The sequence below is a fragment of the Heterodontus francisci genome, chromosome 20, assembly GCF_036365525.1.
Source record: "Heterodontus francisci isolate sHetFra1 chromosome 20, sHetFra1.hap1, whole genome shotgun sequence".
Lineage (NCBI taxonomy): Eukaryota > Metazoa > Chordata > Chondrichthyes > Heterodontiformes > Heterodontidae > Heterodontus > Heterodontus francisci.
In genome coordinates this window covers 65,940,843-65,967,685 of record NC_090390.1, presented here as the reverse complement: position 1 = coordinate 65,967,685, position 26,843 = coordinate 65,940,843, and the positions used below count along the sequence as shown (strand labels likewise).

The 26,843-nt window shown below is 39.6% G+C and overlaps 1 protein-coding gene across 2 annotated transcripts in view; it reads right to left on the bottom strand.

Annotated features, from left to right (window-relative positions):
• Positions 1 to 26,843, bottom strand: part of atrnl1b (attractin-like 1b) — a 1,082,183-nt gene that overhangs the window by 367,678 nt on the left and 687,662 nt on the right. For both annotated transcript variants that reach the window (XM_068052965.1, XM_068052966.1), the window contains exon 25: positions 12,884 to 12,945. In XM_068052965.1, coding sequence (XP_067909066.1) covers positions 12,884 to 12,945 — 62 coding nt within the window. The remainder of the gene's footprint in view (positions 1 to 12,883; positions 12,946 to 26,843) is intronic.

Genomic DNA, 26,843 nt, shown 5'->3' with positions numbered 1-26,843 from the left:
AAAAGCTTGTTACACTTTTTCTTTGCTAATCTGCTCTGATTTGCTAATATTCACTTTCAATCTGGTGCCTAATCAAATGTTTACAGCTAAATTCATTTTTTATAATGCAGTTGTCTGAAAACTAACTTGCATTACTTAACAATAGCTAATTGATTTCAATGGTTGGTTGTTAAATAGAATTCTCTGCAATTCATTCTGACTATTTCTAAAGTTTGAAAGTGAACTCTGTAAAATTTAAGAGTTTTTGATTTTCTCTATTTGGAAACACTCAATTCCTGCTGCACTATCACACGACGAGTTGGAAGGATCTACTTTAGCCAGAGATCCAAACAAAACCAGAATTCAGCCAGCACAAATACATGTTATGAAGTGACAAAGAAATGGTCATGTGCAAATATAATTCTGCCAAATGCGAGCTAGATATAGTCAATCAGTTGTATTTTATACAGAGATGAAAGCTGAGAATATTGGAAGTCTGAAACTTAAAGTGTTCTGATAAAGGATCCCTCCCAAGACATTAACCAGATGCTGAGACTTGCTGTGAATTTTCAGCATTTTCTATTCTGATAGCGGTTACACTTTCAGTATGTTTTTGCATTTTCAGTCAGCCTTCAGCATGCTTTATGCCTGCTTATTTTATATGCATCATGGTTAAGTAATATTCTGTTTTATTCTCATACATTCATTAAAATCCTTCTTTTCATGGCTGCTTCAAGCATGTAAAAATATCTTTGTGCAGAGACCGAGAAATTAGCATACTCGGAATTTACAACAAAAATGCTTGGTCGACCTCTGCATACAGTATGTGAGAGCGGATGAAGATTTTGTAAATGCTGCATGATTTAAGGCATGCGTTGCTGCAGAGAATCATTCGCCATCCATTTACTACAAACTGTTTATGAATTGTAAAGCAGCTACAAAGATGCAGGTGAATGGAAAGCAAGCCTTCATTGAGAATTTTATTAGAGAATGGATTTTTAGTTTTACATAGATCAATGACACAACGACATCACAATTTTTCCGAGGATGTCTTATGTGAAAGTAATGATCAAATTAAAGGCTACCAGATAATGAAAGGGTGTGTTGATGACCAGAGTGGAATTCATTGCCCCATAGAAAAATAGAAAATAAAGAAAACAGAAGGATGACAGTGAAATGGTGTGATGCCCCAGTCAAAAGGCAAACTACATACCTCTTCAATCATTCACAGCATGTAGCGTGTTGCACATCTTACAGCCAGCGAAGCCTGCAATGTGCTCCATAATGATATGCAGTCATTACTGGATGACATATGGTATTATAATAAGAAAACTTCAAACCAAACAGATTTTTACTACAATTCAGGAGTTACCAGGAGTTACCAATCATACAAGCATCTGAAACTATCCAAGACAGTTGCTGGATTACATTTGGCAATTTGGCAACCTGGGAAGTACTGTAGTACTGTCATGACCAGGCCCTATAACTATATCCTGACAAGGGGCACAAATCTGTCTAAATTTCTATGCCTAGCTTGAAACAACAGGTCTGCCTACAGAAAAGTGATTCCAGTTAGTCTTGGGTTAACATTTATTAGGTTATAAAAGACTTTTATTCGAAGAGACATGAATCTAGCTACAAATTCATAGCTCTGGCTGAAAATGACAGGCTCCAAATGCAATCTAACAATTGTATGGTATCACAGAACAACTAAAGGAAGAACTGTTAACTCTTTCATAGTCAAAGACAATGCTGCACCACATCACCACAAATGAGTGCCTCACAAATACAAGCGTGCTAAATCCACAATGCAGGGCAAATGCAGTTCTGCCTATGCCACAGAAAAGATGACGATGAAACGATGTTTAATGGCATGAAGTAGACATAAACAAAGACAAAAGCTGCATGTCTGACAATGAGCACTCCCTTTAAGATCCACAAGGACCGATAAGATAATGATGGGCATCAGCTGTGCTTAATCATATTGGGTGCACGTTCCCCAGGAAGTCAGGTGAAGAGGCCCGAGGCATCCACCATGCCTGAAGAGCTCAGCACGCCCTAAAATGGGGAATAAAAGGGGCTAGATCCAGTTGATATTCGGCCTCCAACTTTCATTTAAATGAAGGCACCCACCCAATAATGCAGCTGGTGTGCCTGAGCAGTGGTCTTGTTGTATGGTGCTCATTCAGAACTAGCCCTAAAGGGAAAGCCACCTTTTAATGAAAAAGACAATATGGACACCTCTGCTTTTTGTCACCTAACACCAGTGCTTCCCAGGCCTGGCATCCCCATCATTCCTGGCACCTGCCCCGTGCCTATATTGTTCCCAACTCATACAAGAAAATGCCTCGCTCACAAGGGGCATCCAGAAGCTCATTGCTGAAGTCTGATATTGTTGTGCGAAACACTCGCAACACATAGTTACACATGCACCAGGAGCAGCAATAACATATAAATAAGCTGTTTTATCATAAGCAGCGGTGTGAAGTACGCAAACAGCATTGACATCAGCAGCAGTGCACAGGGGGTCATTACAGTTTCTCCCTTAAAGCACAAGAGACACTGTACAAATCTAACAAGAATTGCAGGTGTCAATAACATTATTCTATATAAATAGCTAAACTGCATTTGCTCCAGTGCTATTGTTTATCCATTAAATGCAATGCATTAATTGCATACCAGTTCTTACTTAATGGTTCAAAAATACTACAATATTTCTTCCCACACTGTTCTTCTCCCCAACTCCCACAAAAATTTTCTATCCTCCCCTGGCACAATATATCCCCCAAAAATGTTCTCCCTTCCTTTCTGAAGACAGTGACCATGCTGCCTATGGCACCCCTCTGTACCTTACTCAAGAAGCCATTATTGATGTGCAAACAGAGACAGTGTGCATAAGCAGATTATTAAGCATAGCTGAACTAATCCTGTTCCAGACAATGTCTGTTAATTTCAGCATTCGAGTAGGGATTGCTACATAGTAATTGGGAGCAGGGATCCAAAATGACTCTTCCCCCACAGGGCCAGGAATATTGAAGCTAATTGAACCCCTTTCAAGCTAATTATCAGTTAATTCAGTGCAGGCCAAATATTGAACTTGGTATTTTGCTGGTTTATTAGGCTCAATATCATCACAGCATTGCTCCACTGAGCCTCTGGAGTGTATCTGGTTCATAAAGCAGGTCTCTATATGTGTTATAGATGTTCCTTATGGTGTATGTAGACCCTTCCATGAAATACATCAGCACCCCCCACCCCCCCTTCAAGAAACTTCAAAGATTCTGCCAAAAAACAAAATACACTCCATGCAAAAAGAAATGCTGACAGAAATAGGTATCTTGTTACTACTGTAGTCCCGTGTCACACACGTATCAATATGGGATTTCTTCCCTTTACACTGCAGTGTTACTGGCACTGGCAGCCTGCACTTCAGCTGCAGCATTGCGATATAGCTAAAACAGTGGCAGCATCACCAGAGAAGCCACGATCTATCAGAACATTGTGCTCATTTTTTTGCTGCACTCAGCCCACCTGTAAACATTAATAATGCAGAATCAAGAAAGGGAAACATTTCCAGTCACAGAACGCAAGTGCCACAATCGGGACTTTTTTAAGGAATTGTTCACATCTAAACTTCTTTGTGCATAATTGCTTCTTCATTGCCATTGGTGCTCAAAGTTTCAGTGGGGAAGATTCCAGAGCATTGTGTAATTGTTTCAAGCAGAAACAGTTCTGATGAAAGATCACAGACCTGAAACGATAACTCTGTTTTTCTCTCCATAGATGCTGCCAGACCTGTGTATTTCCAGCACTTCCTGTTTTTTATTTCTGCAATTATAAGCATGTGGCAGGGGTACTGATTCCTCCAGGACAAACATTTCAAGGGTAGAGTTGATAATCTGAGCCTGGTATAATGTATATGACAGTAGAGTACAGCATCTTCTATTTAACATTCATCATGATCATTATCAGTGCTGATCAACTCTGTAGCAGGCTGTTTGCTACCTTCATTTTATCTCCGATTTATGTACACTAATAAGATTTAACTAAGATAGCAAAAGAATAAATCCTGACTACAGCAGAACATTATTCTTGTAATAACCTCTAAACACCTTTGCTCATAGACTAATAATCAATTGTTTCACCCATTTAAATCTGTTATAGTCTATTATGACATTTCAGAAGTCGACTTTCCAAATGTCATTTTTAATTAATTGAAATAATCTGCTTTCATCAGTCACTCCACCCCCTTACCCTGCTGCTGTGTGATTTTTTTAATCTGTAATAACTGTGCAAAGTGCAGCAAAGGATCTAATATTTTGGATATAGACACAATTCTCTATGGTTTAAAAATCATTGCAATTCCGAACATGGAGCTGCAATTTTTCTTTATTGCTGTAAATAGGTTGCTCATTTCTTTGATGTTCCTCATTTCACAGAGACCTCTGTGAGCTTACTTCATGCAGAGACTGGCAAAACACTTTAGAAAGCAGACTGTCATTTCATATAGCCAGGTGTGAAGACTTACTATTTTACACCATTTTAACAGACTTGCCAGCTCATCTCGGATGTCAAAAATCTTTCTATTCTGTGACTATTTTGTAACCTTGCATTCCAATTACTATTAATGGATGGTTTCCAGCAAGAATCCAAAACTGTCGTGTTTTAATAGTTTTATTCTGTATCTCATCATGACTAAGGCTATCTTGTCCTGCCAATCTATACGTACTAGCATCAAAGTGGAATGCACATAATAAAGGATTAGCAACAGAACTGGTGTTTGTACTACTCAGGTTCTTTTAGTTAGAGCATGATGCGACATGCTCAATTTTTCTCACATTCTATGCACACAAACTACAGATGTATCGAAATAGCAAATTGCATTTGTTGGATTCCTTGCTCATGAGAGAACTGCATTCATACAACAATTTTCAGTTAGAATGCTGCCAGAGATTGTTTCCTCCGCTCCAGCAATCTCCCTACAGCTTTGGTTAAATAAATCCATATCATTTCACTGCACGTTTCTGTCTTTGTCAACTATTAGTGATAGCAATTATTTATCATCTTAACAATCTGCTTTCAAACCGCTAATTCTCAGCAGGAGGACCACTGAGCTGGTAACAAACACATAGGAAGGAAGCCATAAAAGGAGAGAAAATAAAACACTTTCTGAAATGCTGTAGCTAGCCATTTAGAATCTACTCTTCATTTGGACACAATTTTACTAGACGTTTTGTAACTGTTCGCGTGCTTAATAAATAATAACTGCAACTAATAAGTGCAATGCACTTTAAAGGCCTGTTCGGGTCTGCAAATAAAAAAAACCGACCCGAGCCCGACAGAGCCACATCCGACCCAAGCCCAACCCGGCCAGAGTCCTTCCATTTTTTCCCGTGCCCAACCTGACCATTAGTTAACTTATCTTCCATTTTTCACTTTGTTGCTGATCTGCACAAGCTTAAAATAACATTTAAAAAGCCGCCTTTCTAGTCCAAAAATGAAATTAACGCTGGAGCTACTTACCTATAATAGAGCGTGTCCAACCCGGCCTGACCCGAGCCCGAGTGCCTGATATGGAAGTGCAACCCGACCCGACCCCGACACGTTGTCGGGATCGGGTCGGGTAGCAGGCCTTTAAGTGGGAACTCAGCAGCAAATCTTTGCATAGCTACTTTAAATGTGCACCACCTCATTTTTGACAGGCAGGATGGGTTAAAATTCCCCTGAATTAGGCTTGATACACAAATACATCAAACACTCTTCATCAGCAGATTTATTTTTGCAATTTAAATCAGAATGCAATGCAATTCAAGTAACCAGGGATATACAAAACAAAGAAAACAGAAATGAAAAGCTAACAGAGAAGGACTGTGATCATCTGGAAACACTTCAAAACATTGTGCAAATATCTAGAAAAAGGATAGAGAAAGGGACTAGAACAGATAAGTAAATTTAATACTTTATGCAGCTAAATATTATGTCAGCTCGCTATTTTGTTTCCAAATCGACATTTTTTTTAACAGTGTTTTGGACAGTTTCTACATTTTACCACAGTCAAAAACCATATTACAGGAAATTAAATTTTAAAACCACAAGGGCAGGGAATGGAATGGGAATTTGGAAAATACACCATGGTAGAGGAAGAGGGAAGAGTAAACAATACCAGACAATGAAGAGAACAGTACAAATTAAATTATGTACCACAGAGAAGTATATCATTAAAATCAAAGCTTAGTCCTCCAAATGGATGATGGAGGTTAGATTTGAAAGATTGAACAGGCTGGGGGCTCTTCTATAGAAATTAGAAAACTGAGGGGTGACTTGATAAAGGCCATTAAAATTATGAAGATGGTTGGTAGGCTAGATGTAAAGAAGATATTTTCATTTATGGGGAGTACAAAACCAGGGGTCATAAATATAAGGAAGTCACCAATAAATCCATCAAGGAATTCAGGTGAAGCTTTACTCGAGAGGTGAGAATGTGTAACTTGCTCTAACATGGAGTGGTTAAGGTAATTAGCATAGATGTATTTAAGGGGAAGCTAGGCAAGCACATGAGGGAGAAAGATATAGAAGGATATAGGGTGAGATGAAGTAAAGACGTGCGATGAAGTGAGATGGAGACTCGTGTGGAGCATAACATTATTTCTGAGCTGTAAATACAATGCAAGGTTAGATTAAATAAGAAAATAAGTAAAAGAAATCAAAGCAACCATAAGTAAACTGTTATACAAACAGAAAGTGCTGGAAATATTCAGCAGGCCAGGCAGCAACTGTGGAGGGAGAAGCAGAGTTAATGTTTCAGGTCTGTGATCTTTCATCTGATGAACGGTCATAGACCTGAAATGTTAACTCTGCTTCTCTCTCCACAAATGCTGCCTGACCTGCCGAGTATTTCCAGCACTTTCTGTTTGTATTGCAGTATTTTGTTTTTATGTAAGTAAATTGTTCTTTAATTACTATTGTAATTGTGTTTTACATTTATTTTTGTAGATCAGAGTTAACATCACAATGCTAGAGCAATGCATGACATTTCAGTCATATTACTGTAATATTTTTGTTCCTTTTAGTCACATGGTGTTACCCAAAACTTAAAAGCAGCTGGTGCTGAGAGACACATTTCACAAGACATGTCAGCAAGCTGAGTTAAAACATAAAAAGCCTGTTAAGGATAGAAAAAGTTAATTTAATAGCGTGGGGAAAAAAAACAAATAAATCACCTCCGCCAAAGAAAGTAATTTTTTCAAAATAAGTAGTTGGAACTATTGGAGGCATATCCAAGGCCATAAAGAGATCAGTAATGAATTGGTCATGAAAGCTAGTGTGTTTGAATACCCATTTATTATGCCTTTCTCTGCCAATTCTTTCCCCTCCTTTTCAAACCTGAAGACAGTGGCTTCCAGCTAGAGTATGGATCTATGGACTTTAGTTGATTTCATATACCTGGTAAGTGTGGCGATTCTTCACTTGAGCCCCAGCTGAGATTAACCAATTCAGTACACAGTGTGCATTGAAGCAGAGATCTTCCTAGACACTATGGCCGAGAAACTGTTTGCGATGCATTCATTTTACAGAGGCAAAACAAGTGGCTAAGAGTCCTAATTAGCAGGTGGCATGTGTGCACTCAGTCTGCATTGTGAGTCTGCTGACCACCATATTTGTAATGGTTGCTCAGTAAACATCTAGGGCCATTCCTGAACCTTCAAAAAACATTTTTATTTATTCATTTATGGGATGTGGTCATTGCTGGCAAGACCACCATTTATTGCTCATCCCTAATTGCTATTGAGAAGATGGTGGAGAGCTGCCCTCTTGAACCACTGCAAACCATGTGGTTAAGATACTCCCACAGTGATGTCAGGGAGGGAGCTCCAAGATGTTAACCCAGCAATAATGAAGGAGTGGCGATATGTGTCCAAGTCAGGATGGTGTGTGGCTTGAAGGGGAACTTGGAGGTGGTCGCATTCCCATGCATCTACTGCCCTTGCCCTTCTAGGTAGTAGAATTTGTAGGTTTGAGAGGTGCTATTGAAGAAGCCTTGATGAGTTTCTGCAGTGCATCTCATAAATGGTATGCTCTGCAAATGTGGTGAGCCAGTGGCGGAAGGAGGGAATGTTTAATGGTGAATGGGGTGCCAATGAAGCAGACTGCTTTGTCCTGGATGGTGTCGAGCTTCTTGAGTGCTATTAGAGCCGCACTCCAGGCAAATGAAGAGTATATCCATCACACTGTTGACTTGTGTTGGTAGATGGTGGAAAGGTCATTCATCGCAGAAGTCCCAGCCTCTAACCTGCTCTTGTAGTCACAGTATTTATTTGTGTGGTTCATTTAAGTTTCTGGTCAATGGTGATGCCCCAGGATGTAGACGGTGGGGTATTCAAAGATGGCAATACCATTGAATGTCAAGGGAAGTAGTTAGATTCTCTCTTGCTGGAGATAATCATTGCCTAGCACTTGTGTGACACAAATGTTACTTGCCACTTGTCAGTCCATGTCTGGATATTGTCCACGTCTTGCTGCATGTGGGTACAGACTGATTCATTATCCAAGGAGTTATGAGTGGAAATGAACATTGTGCAATCATCAGCCCCACCTTATAATGGACAGAAGATCACTGATGAAGCACATGAAGATGGTTCAGCCAAGGACACAGTCCTGAAGAACACATGTAATGATGTCCTGCAGCTGGGATGATTGGCCTTGGACGATCACAACCATGTTCCTTTAGTGTTGGGTATAATGATAATGATGTGGCAATTTTTCCCATAATTCCTACTGACGTTAATTTTAATGGGGCTCCTTGCTGCAACGCTCGGTCAAATGTTGCCTCGATGTCACTTCTTCCTCATCTCTGGAAGTCAGCTCATTCGAAAATGTTTAGGTAAAGGCTGTAATGAGGTCTGAGGCTGAGTGGGCCCGGGGGAAAAACTTGAACATGGGTGTACAGGTTATTGGTGAGCAAATGCTGCTTGATAGCATTGTCAATGACGCTTTCCATCACTTTGTTGATGCTTGAGAGTAAGCTGATGGGATGGTAATTGGCCAGACTGGATATGTCCTTTTTTTTGTGGACAGGATTTACCTGGGAAATTTTCTACTTTTCTTGGTAAATGCAAGTCTTGTAGCTGTAAAGGAATAGCTTGGCCAGAGGCACTGGCTAATTCTACAGCATAAGTCTTCAGCACTACAACCGGGATGTTTTCAGGCGCTATACCCTTTACTGTATCCAGTGTTCTCATCCATTTCTTGACACTATGTGAAATTAATCAATTGGCTGAAGACTAGCTTCTGTGACGGTAAGAACCTCAAAAGGAAGCGGAGGTGGATCATCCACTCAACATTACTGGTTGAAGACAGTTCCAAACTCTCTAGCTTTGTCTTTTGCACTCACATGCTGGGCTCCACCATCACTGAAAGAACGATGTTCATGCAGCCTTCTTTGCCTGTTTGTTTAATTGTCTACCACCATTCACAACTGGATGTGGCAGGACTGCAGAGCTTGGATCTGATCCGTTGGTTGTGGGACCGTTTAGTTCTGTGTATAGCATGCTGCTTCCACTTTATCATGCATGTATTCCTATGTTGTAGCTTCATCAGGTTGGCACCTCATTTCAAGGTATGCCTGCTACTGCTTCTGGCTTGCTCTTCTACAATCCTCATTGAACCAGGGTTGGTCCCATAGCTTGATGGTCATGGTAGAGTGAGGGATTTGCTGGGCCATGAGGTTACATATTGTGGTGGAATACAATTCAGTTGCTGCTGTTGGCCCACAGTGTCTTATGGATGTCCAGTTTTGAGCTACTAGATCTGTTCTTAATCTATCCCATTTAGCACAGTGGTAGTGCCACACAACAGAATGGAATGTTTCTTCAGTGCAAAGACGGGACTTCATTTCCACAAGCATTGTGCGGTGATTATTGCTACCAATACTGTCATAGACACATTCATCTGCAACAGGTAGATTGCTGAGGATGAGGTCAAGTAGGTTTTTACCTCCTGTTGTTCTCTCACCACCTGCCACTAACCCAGACTGTCAGATGTGTCTTTGTGGGGCATTCAGTTATGGTGATGTGGTGCAGCATTGTGTTTGACATGATGCCACAAGACTTCATGGAGTCTGGGTCAATGTTGAGGAGTCCCAGGGCCACTTCCTCCTGACTGTATACCATTGTGCTGCCATCTCTGGTGGGTATGTCCTGCCAGTGGGCCAGGACCTACCCAGAAATTGTGATGGAGGAGTTTGGGATGTTGACTGTAAGGTATGATTCTGTGATTATGACTTTGTCAGGTTGTTGCTTGTCCAGTCTGTGGGACAGCTCTCTCACTTTTGGTACAAATCCCAGATGTTAGTGAGGAGGACTTTGCAGAGTCAATTGGGCTGAGTGTGCATTTGTCATATTTGAATCAGGTGCCTGGGTCGAAGCCAAATGCTTTGTCAAGAATTATTTCTTTCTAACAGTCTGTTGCAACTAAGTAACTTACTGGGCCATATCAGAAGGAATTTAAGAGTCAACAACATTGCTGTGAGACTGCACTCACGTTTAGATCAGATCGGTAAGGGCAGCAGTTTTCCTTCCGTAAAGGACATTGGTGTATTAGTTGTAATTGTGGTTTCATAATCACCATTACCAATTTATTTATTTCAGATTTACTGATTTTTTAAAAAACTGAATTCAAATTCGCAAACTGCCACAGTGGAATTTGAACTCACGTTCTCTGGACTATTTAGTCCAGGCCTTTATATTGCTAGTCCAGAAACATAATCACTACAACAGTGTACCTGATACAGGCCCAATATGGCACTAGGCCCATTGCATTTGTAAATCAGGGTATAAAACGTCTGTTTCAGGCCCAGAGGACAAATTGGTCTCTGAATAATTGAAACATGGCATGGACTCAATGGCCTCCTTCTGTGCCAAAATGACTATGACTTGCACTGTGCATACTGTGGTAATTTTCTTCAGGCGCTTAGCAGCCAAATGAGTGGTCCTCAAGGGGAGTGCTGGAGGTTGCCGCTAAAAATGTTCCAAATCCTTTGTTTACTTACCATATTGTATAACCAGGGAACAGCTGGAGTGTGCATCCTGGTCCAAAATTAAAATTGTGGACTAAAACTTGCCGCCACTCCCGATTCCCAACCCTTCTGATTGCCTCCAATCCGATTCTTCTGGGGCTGATCTTGCTGGCCTCACTGCACTCCGCAAACGTGACCACCAAGCTGCCTTTGAGGCAGCCGTTCACCAATACTATCCTTATGATTCCGGTGGATCAATATGCCATGATTCTGTCCCCGCCATCCAGTTTCTAGGCCAATGCTCAGCTACTCACCTGATAAATGTCCCAAATCATTGATGCTTGAGTGCTTATGCAAGAAAACAATCAGATGGAATGCTTCAAGAAATAGGTAAAGAGATAAGGATAGAAATAAGGCGAGTTATGGTTGAAATTTTTCATACATCAACACATCCATGTTTCAAATTTTGGAAGGCAGAAACATGAGCCTGGTAATGATAGATCTTTCAACTTGTCATATACAGTAGGGATAATAGATGTGTATTATAAAGGAAAAAGATTATTATAGAAAATTGTACTTGAAGTAACAAAGTGAGGGAGCAATAATTAAATGGCAGATGTCCAGAGAAAGACAATGTGGTAATAGTTGCTAAACATTGATAGTATTATCACAATGTATAATAGTAGTTACAAAAGAAAGGAAAATATTGCAGTGCTACCATTTGACTTGCTACTGAATCATATAGACTGGAAAGGTTTTATAATAAATAAAGACCTGTGCTGAGATAGTTTATCTTTGTTGTGAAGGTAGTAAGGGTTCTAATATTGTTCCATTGTCCTCATGATACAAAGGAGGAAATTCCGCCAAGGGTCCTGCATCTGACTGTTGCTAAAAGGGAAGTGCATGTTGTACACTAGAAGAGGACTGGGCTTGGTTATTACACTATGGCAAGCTGGCACTCATGACCTAGACTAGAATTCTAACTAAAGTGAAATAATGGAGGATAATGTCACTACAATCAGTGCCTTCAGGAGATGATAAAATAAAAGAGGATAAAATTAGATGTGAGAAAAAGAGACTCCACTTTTCCCTTCATCTAAACAAAGCTAGATCCATAGAATGTAAGGGCTATTCCCCAGTCTAGTGTTCCCAGTAAAGAAGGCACATTATGGGAAATTACAGGCATGATCTCCAACATGAGAATTGGCAGAGAATCGGAGGCTGCAATTGCCTGAGATGCCTTCCCTGTGAGCACTAGATTGTGGAATCATCCCTTTAAACCCAATAAACTATTTCATGGAATATTTGTGAAACCAACCATGGAATATTACATCCAAGTGCAGCTAGCAAAAAAAGAGACAGACAGTGGAAGATGATTCCAAGTTATACATAATTAAGTCATGGAGAGAGTCAGAAGAAGTTAAGTTTAGTCTCATTGAAGAAAAAAAACACTAAAACAGACATGAGGAGTGTAGAACCAAAATGCATGATTATAAACTGAAAAAGCCATGATTGAATTTGGCATAGGGAATAGATCAGGCTTAAGCTTACCAATTTATCGAAATCCATGCCTGCAGTGCAGTCAATACAAAATGCTGAAGCATTAAAAAAAAAATTGGAATAATTCTTTATTCAACAAAAATGGAAGAATCTGGGTTGGGATAGGACAATTGTTTTAAAAAAAGTTTGGTTGGCACCTAAAGAAAGGATGTGGGTTAGAGACTGACTAAATCATAGGAATAGCTGCTCACTTCCAGGTACTTATGTTGTGATTGACTTCTAATGCAAATTTTACACTTTCTTTTTTAGGAACACGTGGTATTCCACATGTTATTATTTTATATGCCATAAATGCAAAATATGCTCACATTTAAATGTAAATCAACTTACCTGAAAAATGTGACAAAGAACTGGACCAAATCCATAAAGCTACTGTGTTGGGAAAAGGAGATCTGCAGAAGAGACATTATAAATATAAAAATTATTACACCTTGAAGACAATGTATGGGGCATATCAAAAATTTAAACAATTTTTAAATAAAATTTCCAAAATTATTTTGCAGCAGCTTCCTTTTTTTGAATCAAAACATAATTTGAGCTACCAAACTGCATTTTGCATATAGAATTAATATTTACTGAACTGTAGAAGAACAAATTATATTTTGATGAATACGTTTTAAGTTCAGAACCACAAATACCAATTCACAATGTTTCACCGCTATCAAAGGGACTTCCAGTAATAGATGGCTTGCCATAATTATCCAGTAGCTTAAGAGGATGCTTTTGCTATGGATATTGGTAAAATCACAAATGGCACTTATAAATGATATATATCACTGTCAATCCAAGAACCAATGACAAAAATTATTACAATAATGATTTTTTAGATTTGCTGTAAAGAACAAATAATAATAAAAACAAAAGGATTGGAACCCTGAACTTCAGGATTTCTACAGGTTATGATCTACCCTGGTTGTGAAGCCACCCTGAAGGAGTCAGATGCAGCTGTTGATAGCTTCCTGTAAAACAGAAAAGTAGACATTGCCTCCACTGAAACGCTGCAGCACAACATAGTAAGTAGCTGTTATTTCACACTGATTCTTACAAAGCAATTAATCTGCAATGTTTCACACAGAAATGCTAAATAAATTTGCTGTGACACCATGCTATTATGACCATATGGCAAACAAAGTAATAAGAGGACTCCATTGTTTATAAGCAGCAGGCCCTTCTCATTTCACTAGCTGAAGAACAATTCTGCTGTTATACTGAAAACTAGCCAATCTACCACCACTAATGATGCTCATGTGGGAAAACAAATCTATTGATACATCAAAAAGTTCATTTTTCGGGTCAAAATTACATATAATGAGCATGGTTAAATGCACCATCTATTATAGTACTAGGATACAGATTATGGAAGATTCTAGGATCTGGAACAGCAGTAGAAACACTAAAGTTTGTGTCAGTGCCCTGAATTAAGGCGTGGAACATTCAGCTAGAATTTCCATTTCAGATCACTATCCAGTGACCTTGGTGCACATAGACATCAGCCATAGACACGATCGGACTCATCTGAGATGTTGACTGAGTGCCATACTAACACTTGCTCTTTCAGCTTACCATATGAGAATTGACACTTAAGTACTGAAGGGTTTCCAGTGTCCATGGAACAGTACACCTTTGCTGAGGGATGGATGGGGAAGGGAGGAGGGTTTGGCATGAGGAATAAGAAAGTTTTTATGATTTACTTAAATTATTATACAATAATTTTATTGATAGAAGGGAAAGCGAAGACCTTAAGTAAATAGAACTGCAATCTCCACCTACTTATTTGTATTAATACATTATATTTGCCACAAATTATGAAAAAAAATGCATCTTGCATTGATACAGCATCTTTTATGTCCTCAGGATATCCAAAGCAATACAACCAAAGAAGTACTTTTAGAAGTGTCACCACTGTTATAAATGTAGGGAAATATGGCAGCCAACTTGCACATAGCAAGGTCCCACGAGCAGCAATGAGTTAACTGACCAGATAATCAAAGTGCTATTGGTTTTGGGATACTTGTTGGCCAAGACCCTGAGAGAAATTCCCTGTTTTTCTCCAAATAGCACCATCAGATCTTTTATGTCCACCTGACAGTACAGACATTGGTTTAACATCTCATTCAAATGATGGTGCCAGCACATCCTCAGTACCACTATTAAGTTTTAACTTGGATTGAGTAAAGAATTCCTCTCTCTCTAGCAACAGGAGACAATGGATCAAGTTTGTGAAACTTTACTGGCTAAAAAAAACAGTCATGCCATACCATTCAATATGTTCAGGCACGAAGCCACCGGAGTGGAGAGCAATAGTTCCATTTTGAAACTTAATTGTTCTAGAGAAATGAGAATTAAGTAATACGGGTTCGATCCTGGCCTTTTACTCTGAGGTCACATCATAAACCGATGAAAGAAAAATCTTCCTTTTCTCCAGATAATAAAATAAAATTCAAGCTAGTCACGTAGAAAACACTGGGTATCCATGCCTTTTTCCACTTGCAATTATTCACAAGCAAAGAAACATAGAAACATGGGAAATAGGAGCAGTAGGCCATTCGGCCTTTTGAGCCTGCTTTGCAATTCAACTAGATCATGGCTGATTTTCTACCTCAACGCTATTTTTTCCACACTATCCCCATATCCCTTGATACCTTAAATATCTAGAAATCTATCGATCTCAGTCTTCAACATACTCAACGATTGAGCCTCCAGAGGCCTCTGGGGAAGAGAATTCCAAAGATTCACCACCCACTGAGTGAAGAAATTCCTCCTCATCTCAGTCCTAAATGGTCTGCCCCTTAATCTGAGAACAAGACCATTTCCGTTGCAAATACTGCATTTGGACAGCACCTTAAAAGCTGTTATGGGAGACTTTAAGAATAGGAATATTGACACTAATACGTCTAGAAAGATATTAATCCAAGTTTCCTTTTTGATAACACTAAAGAATTCATAAAATTATCAACTAACCCCCTGAGGGGGGCAGGTTGAGTTTACTCATCATGGTTTGGTAGTGCTGAGGGCAATGGGTTTACTTGTCCCACATTGTCCTTTCTGATTTGACTGCCCTTTAAAAATTAATCTGCTCACATCATCTGAAGTTTCAGTTGGTTCGATAATGTTGGGTATCCTTCCTACAACTTTCTTTTCCCAAAATTAATTCATATTTGTCTCTATTGGAACTGCATTTATCGCTAATCCTCCCGTTCCACTATCTTATGTTTTTTGAAAATTTACCATATTCTGATTTAGTATCATCAGCAAACTATTAATCCTTTTCCGCCTTTTTGCAAATGGAGTTAAATGAGAAACCAAAACACAGGCATAGATCCATTCTCTACATCCATCCATTTACCTCTACTCTTAACTTCCTACCTATCCATGTGGCTGTGTTCCATACCTCAGTCTTCATAACAAGCATCTTACTAACACTTTCTGAAAAGGTGTCTATTAATCAACCAGATTCACTTCATCTATATACTCCAATTTTCTCCAAAAATTCAATTAAATTAGTTAACCACAACTTTCCCTTTACAAATCTATGCTGTTGGCCCCCATCATGCTATAAAGTTTAACCTTTATGAACTTAATCCCATGTTATGAGAGTCAGACTGTTTGTGCACAACTGAGCTAAAATGAAATAGTCATGAGCTTTAGATATCTGGATATACTTACAATGACAACCATGATAAAATGGATTCCACAAAAGTTTTACTGTTAATCATCATATTTATGACAGGTATTGGTTAAAATAGGAACTGCACAGTTCAAATGAGCCAAACAAGACCCAGGCACAATTAGATTTAGATGCATAATATAAGCATAGCAAAAGAGGCTAAAACTATGTGCGAATCTCCAGCACATTTAAAATATATTTCATAGCATTGGAGACTTAAGCAAACACTTTCCTCTATTAAATGTATCTGGATGAAAGTGAACATCCACAAACACCATGCATTCGAGTGATACTGGTAGAACAATGTATGTACAGTGGATTAAGAATGGTCCACTGCAACAATAAATTGAAGTTATTTGAAATAAAGAAATCTTTCAAGATCAACATGAACAGAATTTTAAGCAATGTTTTTAATGCTCAATTTTAAATTTGCATTTATGCATCACTTCTTAAGCAAACTGTGTACCTATATAATAGCTGCACAATGACGAATTATACTGTAAGATGCAGGCTGAAAAATTATTTGATAAAACAAATAGGAAAGAATTAAGAATCCAGTAATTCCTCACTTAAACAACACAACCCTGTCATACTGTATATGGTTTACAATTTTCTTGCCCATTTAGGAACTGGATTAGACATCCTCCACAGCATGCTCTGTACTATAATTTTCTTGTAGAGTTCTCCTAAAAATGGGATTATAAAAGAGTGCCTATGGCAATCAATAATCATACATCGTTGCCTAACTGAAACAAAAACATATTTACCAAGAAAAATCTTAAAATATATTAATCATAAATAAGTTGCTTTGAGCAATGGATGGATTTTCACTAGTACAAACACTCTGCAAAGTGCCTGCAATAATGTAAGGCACAAAAGTGTGTGTGTTAAAGGGGATAAGACAAGTAGAAAATGGTTGGGTGGGATGAGGTTGTCCTTCAGTGCCAATAAAAGGCAGTATAAAGTGATCCTTTCTGCCAACAGCTCAAATGCCCATAGATTCATTTTCCTACTACAACTGTAACCAAAGAAAGCGTCAAAGATTTAAAGAACGGAAAGAGATCAAGACATTCTGACAGTTCCCTCCAGATATGTTTCCTTCAGAGATCATCCTTCACAAGCAGGTGGTGAACATGAAAGCATTTGTGAATTCTAATAGATTTGTTTCTGGAGATTATCTTCCTTCCCCAAACCCTGATTTAATTAACAACTGCAAATTCTTGGAATAACCCTTTTTTCTTCAGTCGGTTCTGTGTGAGGAAACAAGAGGGTTGAAATTTTGGTTGGCAAATTTCACATGCAAATGCTATATGCCCGCACTACATTCCTGTATCCATTATCTTTGCACAGGCAATAACCTGTTAAAACAAAAGGTTTAACTTGTGTTAAAATAACTTGCGTTGAGCTTCATTGGAACACTGTAGCTCAAGGAACAGCCCCTCATCTTTCGACTGGGAACTTTAGAGCCTTCTGGACTCAACATTTAGTTCAACAATTTTAGATCATAACCTCTGCCCCATTTTTTCTTCTTTCGTGTTTCTTTGCTGGTTCTTTTTTCCCCCTCTTGTTTGTTTCTTAATCCTTTTACATTGTGTTTGGACAGCTATATCCTGCCATTCACACCTCATCCAAACACATCTTTTGTTTCTTTACTTGCCCCATTGCCACTCCCTTTGGCTTTCTGCCATGAAACCTTTTGTCATTTAATCCTTCCTGTCCACAACCCTATCACAGAACTTCCCTTTTGATCATCTTCCCTCCTCCCCTTTTTCACTTGCTCTCAAAGTCTATTACATTTCTAACATCTCCCTGTTCTGATGAAAGATCACAGACCTGAAACGTTAACTGTTTCTCTCTCCACAGATATTGCCTGGCCTGCTGAGTATTCCCAGCATTTTCTGTGTTTGTTCAGATTTCCAGCATCCGCAGTATTTTCCTTTTGCAAGTATAGAAACTGGGCATCTGGTACAACACAGATGATGTAGCTTTCATACCCATATCATTCCTTCCCAATGAGCCCTGCACTACACAAAAAAAATCAATCCTCCATACCAGGAAGTAACCAGAATACAAACAAAATAGTTGACTATTGTTTAATCGCCATTCTTAATTATATATTTTTTTAATCTATTGCTGTAATCCTCACAATAGGCCAATTTGAGGAATGCACTGCAGGTTTCTTGGTCTTTGAACCAGTTCTGATGCTGGATTAGTATTGAAAATATGCTCCAAAAAGCAGTAACAATGGTGGTGCTCGTTTTTTTTTCTTCCACAATTGGGCACCATTACTAGTCACATGGTCGATAACTGAGACTTGGTTAATGATATACAGGGCATATTGGAATGCCATTCATTGCAAAAACTGAGGGTCATTACAAAATGAATGCTAATTAGTCTGGTGTCACAGATTTGTAATATTGTCTTTTGAAAATATGTGTGGGATGATCACTGGAAAAACAAATGGAACACATTTGTGAAGAAAGCTATATAAGCGCCATGGTCACGTTTCTGGAAACAAAATCACTTGGCAAAGAATTATACTGCCATTTTATAAGATTTCATGCTGAAGTCACACAATCATGCGCTATTTGTCAGTCACTTTGTACATGCTACAATATTGTAATTATTCAAGGATACTGTAATGTCAGCAATTGTTGAAAGTTCTTTCACTCAAAAGAAATCATTGTCAAGTAAACAACTCAGACCTTTCCTATCATAAATAGCAGTGATGTCAGAATTTTCATAAGATGGCAAGTAAATGAGCAACTAACCTCCAAAACCAAACATTTTTAAATGAAGGTCAGCAGCAAATTTCTCTTCCAATAAAATGCATCAAACACATTTATGTACAGTTCTAGCCAAGTTATTGATTTTATGCTTTACTCGTGTTTTTGGATTGCTAAAACAAAAGGAATTCTATGGCTATCTAAAAAAAAATCAGATGGATGATCAGCAACAGTCTCATCCTTGGATTTATTCATACACATTCTTACAAGGATGAATAGGTTAGTTACGTTATTTTTGTCTGAATTGCAAAACTGAATTTTCACCATATTAACACAGACACTGGGAGGAATGGGTAGTGCACAGGGTTGACACACTTTCCCCACTAAGGCCTGGGATCAAATCTAGTTTAAAGCGAAGGGATAAAAGTCTCCACTCTGCCAGTTTTAAGGGTCCTATATGCAATAAGTTTGGGTAGTTCAAACCCATTTAGTCGGTTTGGGTTCTCTGCAGAGAAACTCTCAGATGGGTTATAAGGATGATTGGTGTGGAAAGTAGCAATTTAAAATGACGCAAAGACATGTTGTTGGGACAGAATTCAGCACATGTGCTCCCTAAATGGCCATTCTAGATTTGATCTGATTGCCTGATGCTCCTGCTGAAAATGTAAAAAGTGTTCCATTCACCACCATTGAGTTGCCTATTAAGCACAGTTTTTAAAATAATCCTGTGAAACAAAACTCCACTAAATATCAAACAAACAAACTCTTACAATTGTGTAGTGTAAATATATTCAATAACCATGACAGTTCAGGAATTACACAAAGGAAACATCTGTATTAAGCAGATGGTGACTGTTTCATTGTGATGCAAGGAAGCCAATGTCTGTAGCATGTGTAATACAACACAGGCAAACATTAAATTAAAGCATTGTTTATGGCTGTAAATGGTATTTTCTACAGTGCATGGTTTTGTGAGGTGAGGAATGAGTTACCCTTGACCAAGTTTATTTCAGTCACAACTGCAGTCCAGGAACCAATCCAAATCTAATGAAATATGTCCATTTTATTTTAAACTCTACATTTCTATGAATTGTTTGTTGAAAAGATCTTTTCCAATGTAGTAGCTTAATATAATTTAATTCAAATTGCACAAGCATAGTTATGAGCTCAAAACCAGCAGAACAAACTGATGTGTCAAACTCATGGCAGACACCAGTATGAATTGCAGTAACATAAACCTAAGTAACAATACAACCTGATATCATTAAAATCTAGCATAAAGTTAGCATACTATTACACTATCGTGCAATACTGTGCAAGTCAATTTCATGTGACATTTCTAATGGGTAATCTTGAGCATAGTTGTGCTGCTTAGTTACAGAGATGAGGCCTGCGCTTAAAAATTCCTGTCCTTTTAAGACCAATGCTCAAGTTATTCCACTGGTGCAGTGGTTTAAAAATTGGGATATCCTGGTATGTGTTGGTGCTCGTCAGCTCCTGAGGTCAACCACAGCTGCTTATGTATTCCTGGATCTAGCAAGGAATGGACTGTTTTGCATATGTAACTGTGTGACAGATGCATGATGGTTCATTTATACACATGAACTCCCTCATGTGTGAATCTGCATAATGAGTCAAGAATATACTGTTTGATAACAGCAAGGGATTTATACGATTAACACAATATATTATCAGGGCCATTGATTTATGATGACTGAATAAATACAATTACATTTTTAATAACTGGTATTTCAGGATTCATTCTGGTGCTTTGGAAATCAAAGTCCTTAATTCTCTCTTGTTTTCTACAAAAAAATGCAAGTTCATAGCCTTAATTATAAGTTAATAGAGCCACATTCTACTTTTTCGTTCAATGTTTTTAAAGCCCAGGAAATATGCCAAAATAATAGGCAATATATACACAGTTCGAAGGTAGTGAACAATTCTAGGAAGGGGCGTGGAGTCATAGCATTTGGCAGCACAGTGGGGGTTGATGGTGGTGGGAAAAGCCTGCACTTTGTAGCATTAGGGGGATGGTGCTAGGGTCTCGAGCACTATGGTGGTGGTTCTGAGTTTTGCATCACAGGACAAGATGTGGGAGTTTAACACTGAGGATCTGGTCCTGGAGTGTGGCAGCGCTGGGAAAAGGTGATCGGATATACTCCCCTCACCCTGTACCTATCCCTAACCAACTTCTATCAGCTTGACATCCTTCTCCAGCACACATCCAGGCTCAGGGCCACTTGCCAGCCTGAAGCAGTTTCTTAGTGCTAAACTACAACAACAATAGCAATTTATGTAGTGCTTGTAATGTATTAAAGTGTCCCAGGGTGCTTCACAGTAGCAAATAAAACAAAAATTGACACCAAGGCAAAGGAGGAGACATTAAGACTGGTGACCAAAACCTTGGACAAAGACGTAGACTTTACAGAGGGTCTTAAAGGAGCAGAGATAATGAGGTGGAGAGGTGTAGGGAGGAATGCCCGAGCTTACTTATAGTATTTAACAATTTGCAATATGCAAAATTCATGCTAGATGAACCATTTTTTAAAATGTATTACATGCCCCATGGCATTGCTCAGATGCTGTGTTGTTGCAGGGGTGGAAGCTGCACATTTTCCATGAATGAATTTGGTGCAAAACCTAAAAAAGGCAGTCAAATGTTTTTTGATTAGTTTCTAAAAAATAATTTTGTTAGCAATTTTTAGAAATGTAGAAAATAGGGGCAGAAGTAGGCCCTTCGAGCCTGCTCTGTCATTCATTATGATCATGGCTGATCATCCAACTCAGTAGCCTGTTCCCGCTTTAGCCCCATATCCTTTGATCTCTTTAAACCCAAGAGCTATATCTAACTCCTTCTTGAAAACATACAATGTTTTGGCCTCATCTGCTTTCTGTGGTCGTGAATTCCACAGGTTCACCACTCTCTGGGTGAGGAAATTTCTCCTCATCTCAGTCCTGAATGGTTTACCCCGTATCCTTAGACTATGACACCTGGTTCTGGACTCCCCCCACCATCGGGAACATCCTTCAGAGGTATGGAGTATTAGGCTTGAAACAGAAGTGTGGATAACATGCCTGGTCCAGATGGCTTGCATCCCAGGTTGCTAAAGGAAGTGGGAAGGTTTTGCGATAGTCTTCCAATCATCCCTAGATACGGGGGAGGTATCAGGATTGGAGTGTGGAAAATGTAACACCCGTATTCCAGAAATGGTGTAAGGGCATTCCTAGTAATTACAGGCCCATTAGTTTATCATCAGTGATGGGTAAGGTTTTAGAAACAATGATCAGGGGAAAAAAATTCAACAGGCAATTGGAGGGGATTGAATTAATGAAGGATAGCCAGCACGGATTTGTAATAGGTAAATCATGCTTGACACATTGATATTTTTTGAAGTGACAGAGAAGGTTGATGAAGGGAATACAACGGATGCAGTCTACATGGATTTTAAGAAAGTATTTGACAAAGTACCACATAAAAGGCCAGACAACAAAAAGTGAGTCAAGTTAAATGGCTGCTTTCAGACTGGAGGATGGTACTCAGTGGTGCGCCCCAAGGTTCAGTGTGAGGATGACTGCTTTTTTGATACATATACATAACTTTGATATTGAAATAAAAAGTTGAAATTCAAAATTTGCCAATGATACCAAACTTGGAGGTGTGGCAGACAGTGATGATACCGACTGCATCAGGACAGAGATAGGTTAGCAGAATGGGCAGATAAGTGACAGATGGAATTTAATACTGATAAATGTAAGGTGTTGCATTTGGCAGAAGGGCTAGGAAGAGATAATATATGCTTAATGGCACAGTTCAAAAGAGTGTGCAGAGACGGTGGGACTTTTGGGCCCACATGCAAAGATCTTTGAAGGTGGCAAGACATATTGAAAGAGTAGTTAGCAAAGCATCTGGGATCTTGGGCTTCATAAATAGAGGTAATGAGTATAAAAGCAGGGAAGCTATGCTGAACTTGTATAAAGCTCTGGTTAGGCCACAACTAGAGTATTGTGTCCATTTCTGGTCACTATACTTAGGAATTGTTTGAGGGTCCTTGGGTAGGTGCAGAGGAGATTTACTAAAATGGTTCCAAGGATAAAGGATTTTAACTACAAGGTTAGGTTGGAAAAGTTGGGGTTGTTCTCCTTGGAGCAGAAGAGGTTGAGGATATGTTTGATTGACTTTTACGTCGGTGGTGAATTCCCGTCCGCCTATGGTAAAATCCAGTCCAGTGAGTGGGCAGATGGAATATAATGTGGAAAAAATGTGAGGTTATCCACTTTGGTAAGAGGAATAGATGTGCAGAGTATTTCTTAAATGGCAAGCAATTAGAAAGTGTAGATGTACAAAGGTACCTGGGTGTCCTCGTCAATAAGTCACTGAAAGCTAACATGCAGGTGCAGTAAGCAATTAAGAAGGCTAATGGTATGTTAGCCTTTATCGCAAGAAGATTTGCACATAGGAATAGTGAAATCTTGCTTCAATTGTATAGAAGCTTGGTTAGATCACACCTGTAGTACTGTGTGCAGTTTTGGTCCCCTTACCGTACCATATTATTGCCATAGAGGAAGTGCAACGAAAGTTCACTAGACTTGTTCCTGGGATGGCGGGACTGTCCTATGGAGAGAGATTGGGGAAACTGGGCCTGTATTCTCTAGAGTTTCGAAGAATGAGAGGTGATTTCATTGAAACCTGCAAAATACTTAAAGGGATAGACAGGGTAGATGCAGGTAAGATGTTTCCTTGATTGGGCAGTCTAGAACCAGCAGACACAATTTCAGAATAAGGGGCAATCCAATTAGGACAGAGATGAGGAGAAATTTCTTTACTCAGAGGGTTGCAAATCTTTGGAATTCTCTACCCCAGAGGCTGTGGAAGCTCAGTCATTGAGTATGTTTAAAGCAGAGATTGACAGATTTCTAAATACAAATGACATAAGGGGATATGGGGCTAGTGTGGGAAAAAGGTATTGAAGTGGATGATCAGCCATGATCATAGTGAATGGTGGAGCAGGTTCGATGGGCTGAATGGCCTACTCTTGCTCCTATGTTCCTATGTCCCTAACATAAATTAAACATGAATTAACAGACAAAGCACCATTAATATATCTATATTTCAAATTACACATTAACTATTAGATACAACAAATATACATCTCATAATTTACTTGGCAGCCCACTCAGCATACATGGCACCAATTACAGCCACAAAGTCCTTAAAAGCTCTGAACTTTCTCAGGTAGATCTCCAGCTCCTTTCTTCCAAAATGCAACCACCAATTCTCATTTGACAGCAGTTCCCTTTCAACCCGAACTCCAAAGGTGCAGTCTTCACCCAAATGGCTCACCTATCCAGAACCTCCTCAGCTCTGCTCACTAGTCTTGATGGCATGGATCCACCAGCAGAACCTTGATCTAAGCCCTTCACTGACAACCCTGGGCACTATATGGCCGGGTCTGGTTAATCAGTTACCTTAATTAACAGAAGCAGCTTCAGCACCTCATATTTGCCTACTGCTAGCTCCTGGATCCAGCCTTCACTTTCTCCAGCCTGCCTGTACTGCATATTTGCATGATCGGAGCTTGGATTGTTGTGTCTTTTAACCTGATTCCAAACAGTTTTTGTTTCCCAGAAACCTGTTGTTTTAGTTTCAGTTTCTGTTTCAGTTTCAGTTTCCCTTTCAGTTCGGGTCTGTCTAAAACAAAACATGCTTTGAAACCAGGGTCATGCACCTAACAGAACATTCAACAAGTCATCTGTTCAGACAACAGCTCGCACACACTCCCCCACTGGCCCTGCAAACGCAGATTCCATCAAAGTATGATGTAAACAGCATGACAGAAAAATTATGATGGAACCACTTGCTTAGCAATAACCTGCTCAGTGACGGTCAGTTTGGGTTCCGCCAGGGCCACTCTGCTCCTGACCTCATTATAGCCTTGGTTCAAACATGAACAAAAAGAGCTGAACTCAAGGGGTGAAAGTGACTACCCTTGACATCAAGGCAGCATTTGACAGAGTATGGCATCAAGGAGCCCTAGCAAAACTGAAATCAATGGGAATTAGGGGGGAAACTCTCCGCTGGTTGGAATCGTACCGAGCGCAAAGGAAGATAGTTGTGATTGTTGGAGGTCAATCATCTCTGCTCCAGGACATTACTGCAGGAGTTCCTCAGGGTAGTATCCTAGGTCCAACCATCTTCAGCTGCTTCATCAATCATAAGGTCAGAAGTGGGGATGTTCACTGATGATTGCACAATGTTCAGCACCATTCGCAACTCCTCAGATACTGAAGCAGTCCGTGTAGAAATGCAGCAAGACCTGGACAATATCCATGCTTGGACTGATAAGTGGCAAATGACATTCGCACCACACAAGTGCCAGGCAATGACCATCTCCAACAAGAGAGAATCTAATCATCTCCCCTTGACATTCAACGGCAATACGATCACTGAATTTCCCACTATCAACATCCTGGGGATACCACTGACCAGAAACTGAACTGGATTAGCCATATAAATACCGGGGCTACAAGAGCAGGTCAGAGGCTAGGAATCCTGTGGTGAGTAACTCACCTCCTGACTCTCCAAAGCCTGTCCACCATCTACAAGGCACAAGTCAGGAGTGTGATGGAATAGTCTCCACTTGCCTGGATGGGTGCAGCTCCAACAGCACACAAAAAGCTTGACGCCATCCAGGACAAAGCAGCACGCTCAATTGGCATCCCATCCACAAGCATTCACCTTCTCCACCACCGACGCACAGTGGCAGTAGTGTGTCCCATATACAAGATGCACTGCAGCAACTCACCAAGGCTACTCAGGCAGCACCTTCCAAACCTGCGACCTCTACCACCTAGAAGAACAAGGGCAGCAGATGCATGGGAACACCACCACCTGCAAGTTCCCCTCCAAGTCACACACCATCCTGACTTGGAACTATACCACCATTCCTTCACTATCACTGGGTCAAAATCCTAGAACTCCCTTCCTAATAGCATTGTGGGTGTACCTAACCCACATGGACTGCAGCAATTCAAGAAGTAGCTCACCACCACCTTCTCAAGGGCAATTAGGGATGGGCAATAAATGCTGGCCTCGCCAGTGACGCCCAAATTCCATGAAACAAATATATATATAAAAAAAACAAGGAAATATCGCAGGAAATATTATACTTGCGGAAGTGTACATGTGATACAAGACTTTACATTGGAGAGATATACACCATTGCTCTATTATTGAACAGCTATTAGAGTTTGGCTGAATGTAATGCCTTCAGTTTAAAATTCTCATCCTTGTACTCAAATTCCTCCTCTGCCTCATCCCTCCCTATCTCTGTGGTCTCCTCCTTCCCTGCTACCCTGCAAGAACTCTGTAATCCTCCAATTCCATTTCATGTGAAACTCTTAAGGAAGATTCATTCTGACTCTTGAGCCTAGACAAGTTACCAAGTTTCACCATTCTCTGTAGTACCGTCTGACTGGGAGAGAGAAAAAAAATGGCCCAGAACGTCACATGCTGCAGATTATCCCAAGGAGTACCTCTGACTGCATCAAAGATGCCTACAGGTTAGGTCTGTCCAATTTCACTGAGAAACTTGGGAACCACAGGCTTAAAGCAGAAGGGGATAAGAATGCAGAAGCTTTCATGTTTTATTTTTAACTAGAATCCTCTGAGGTCTTCCAGCTACTTACAAAAAGGAAAATTGTCAGGATGACCTACATTTATTAGATGCAAGATCAGCCAATAGTCCTAGCCTCTGCTGTAGTTTTGATGATAAACCCATTAAAGGCAAACACAAATTAAGGAACTGATGATGTTTACATACAAGTCATTGAAAGTAAAGTAATTATGCTTAATGAGGCTCACTCATTATTCAACATATTGTTAATGTCCTTATAT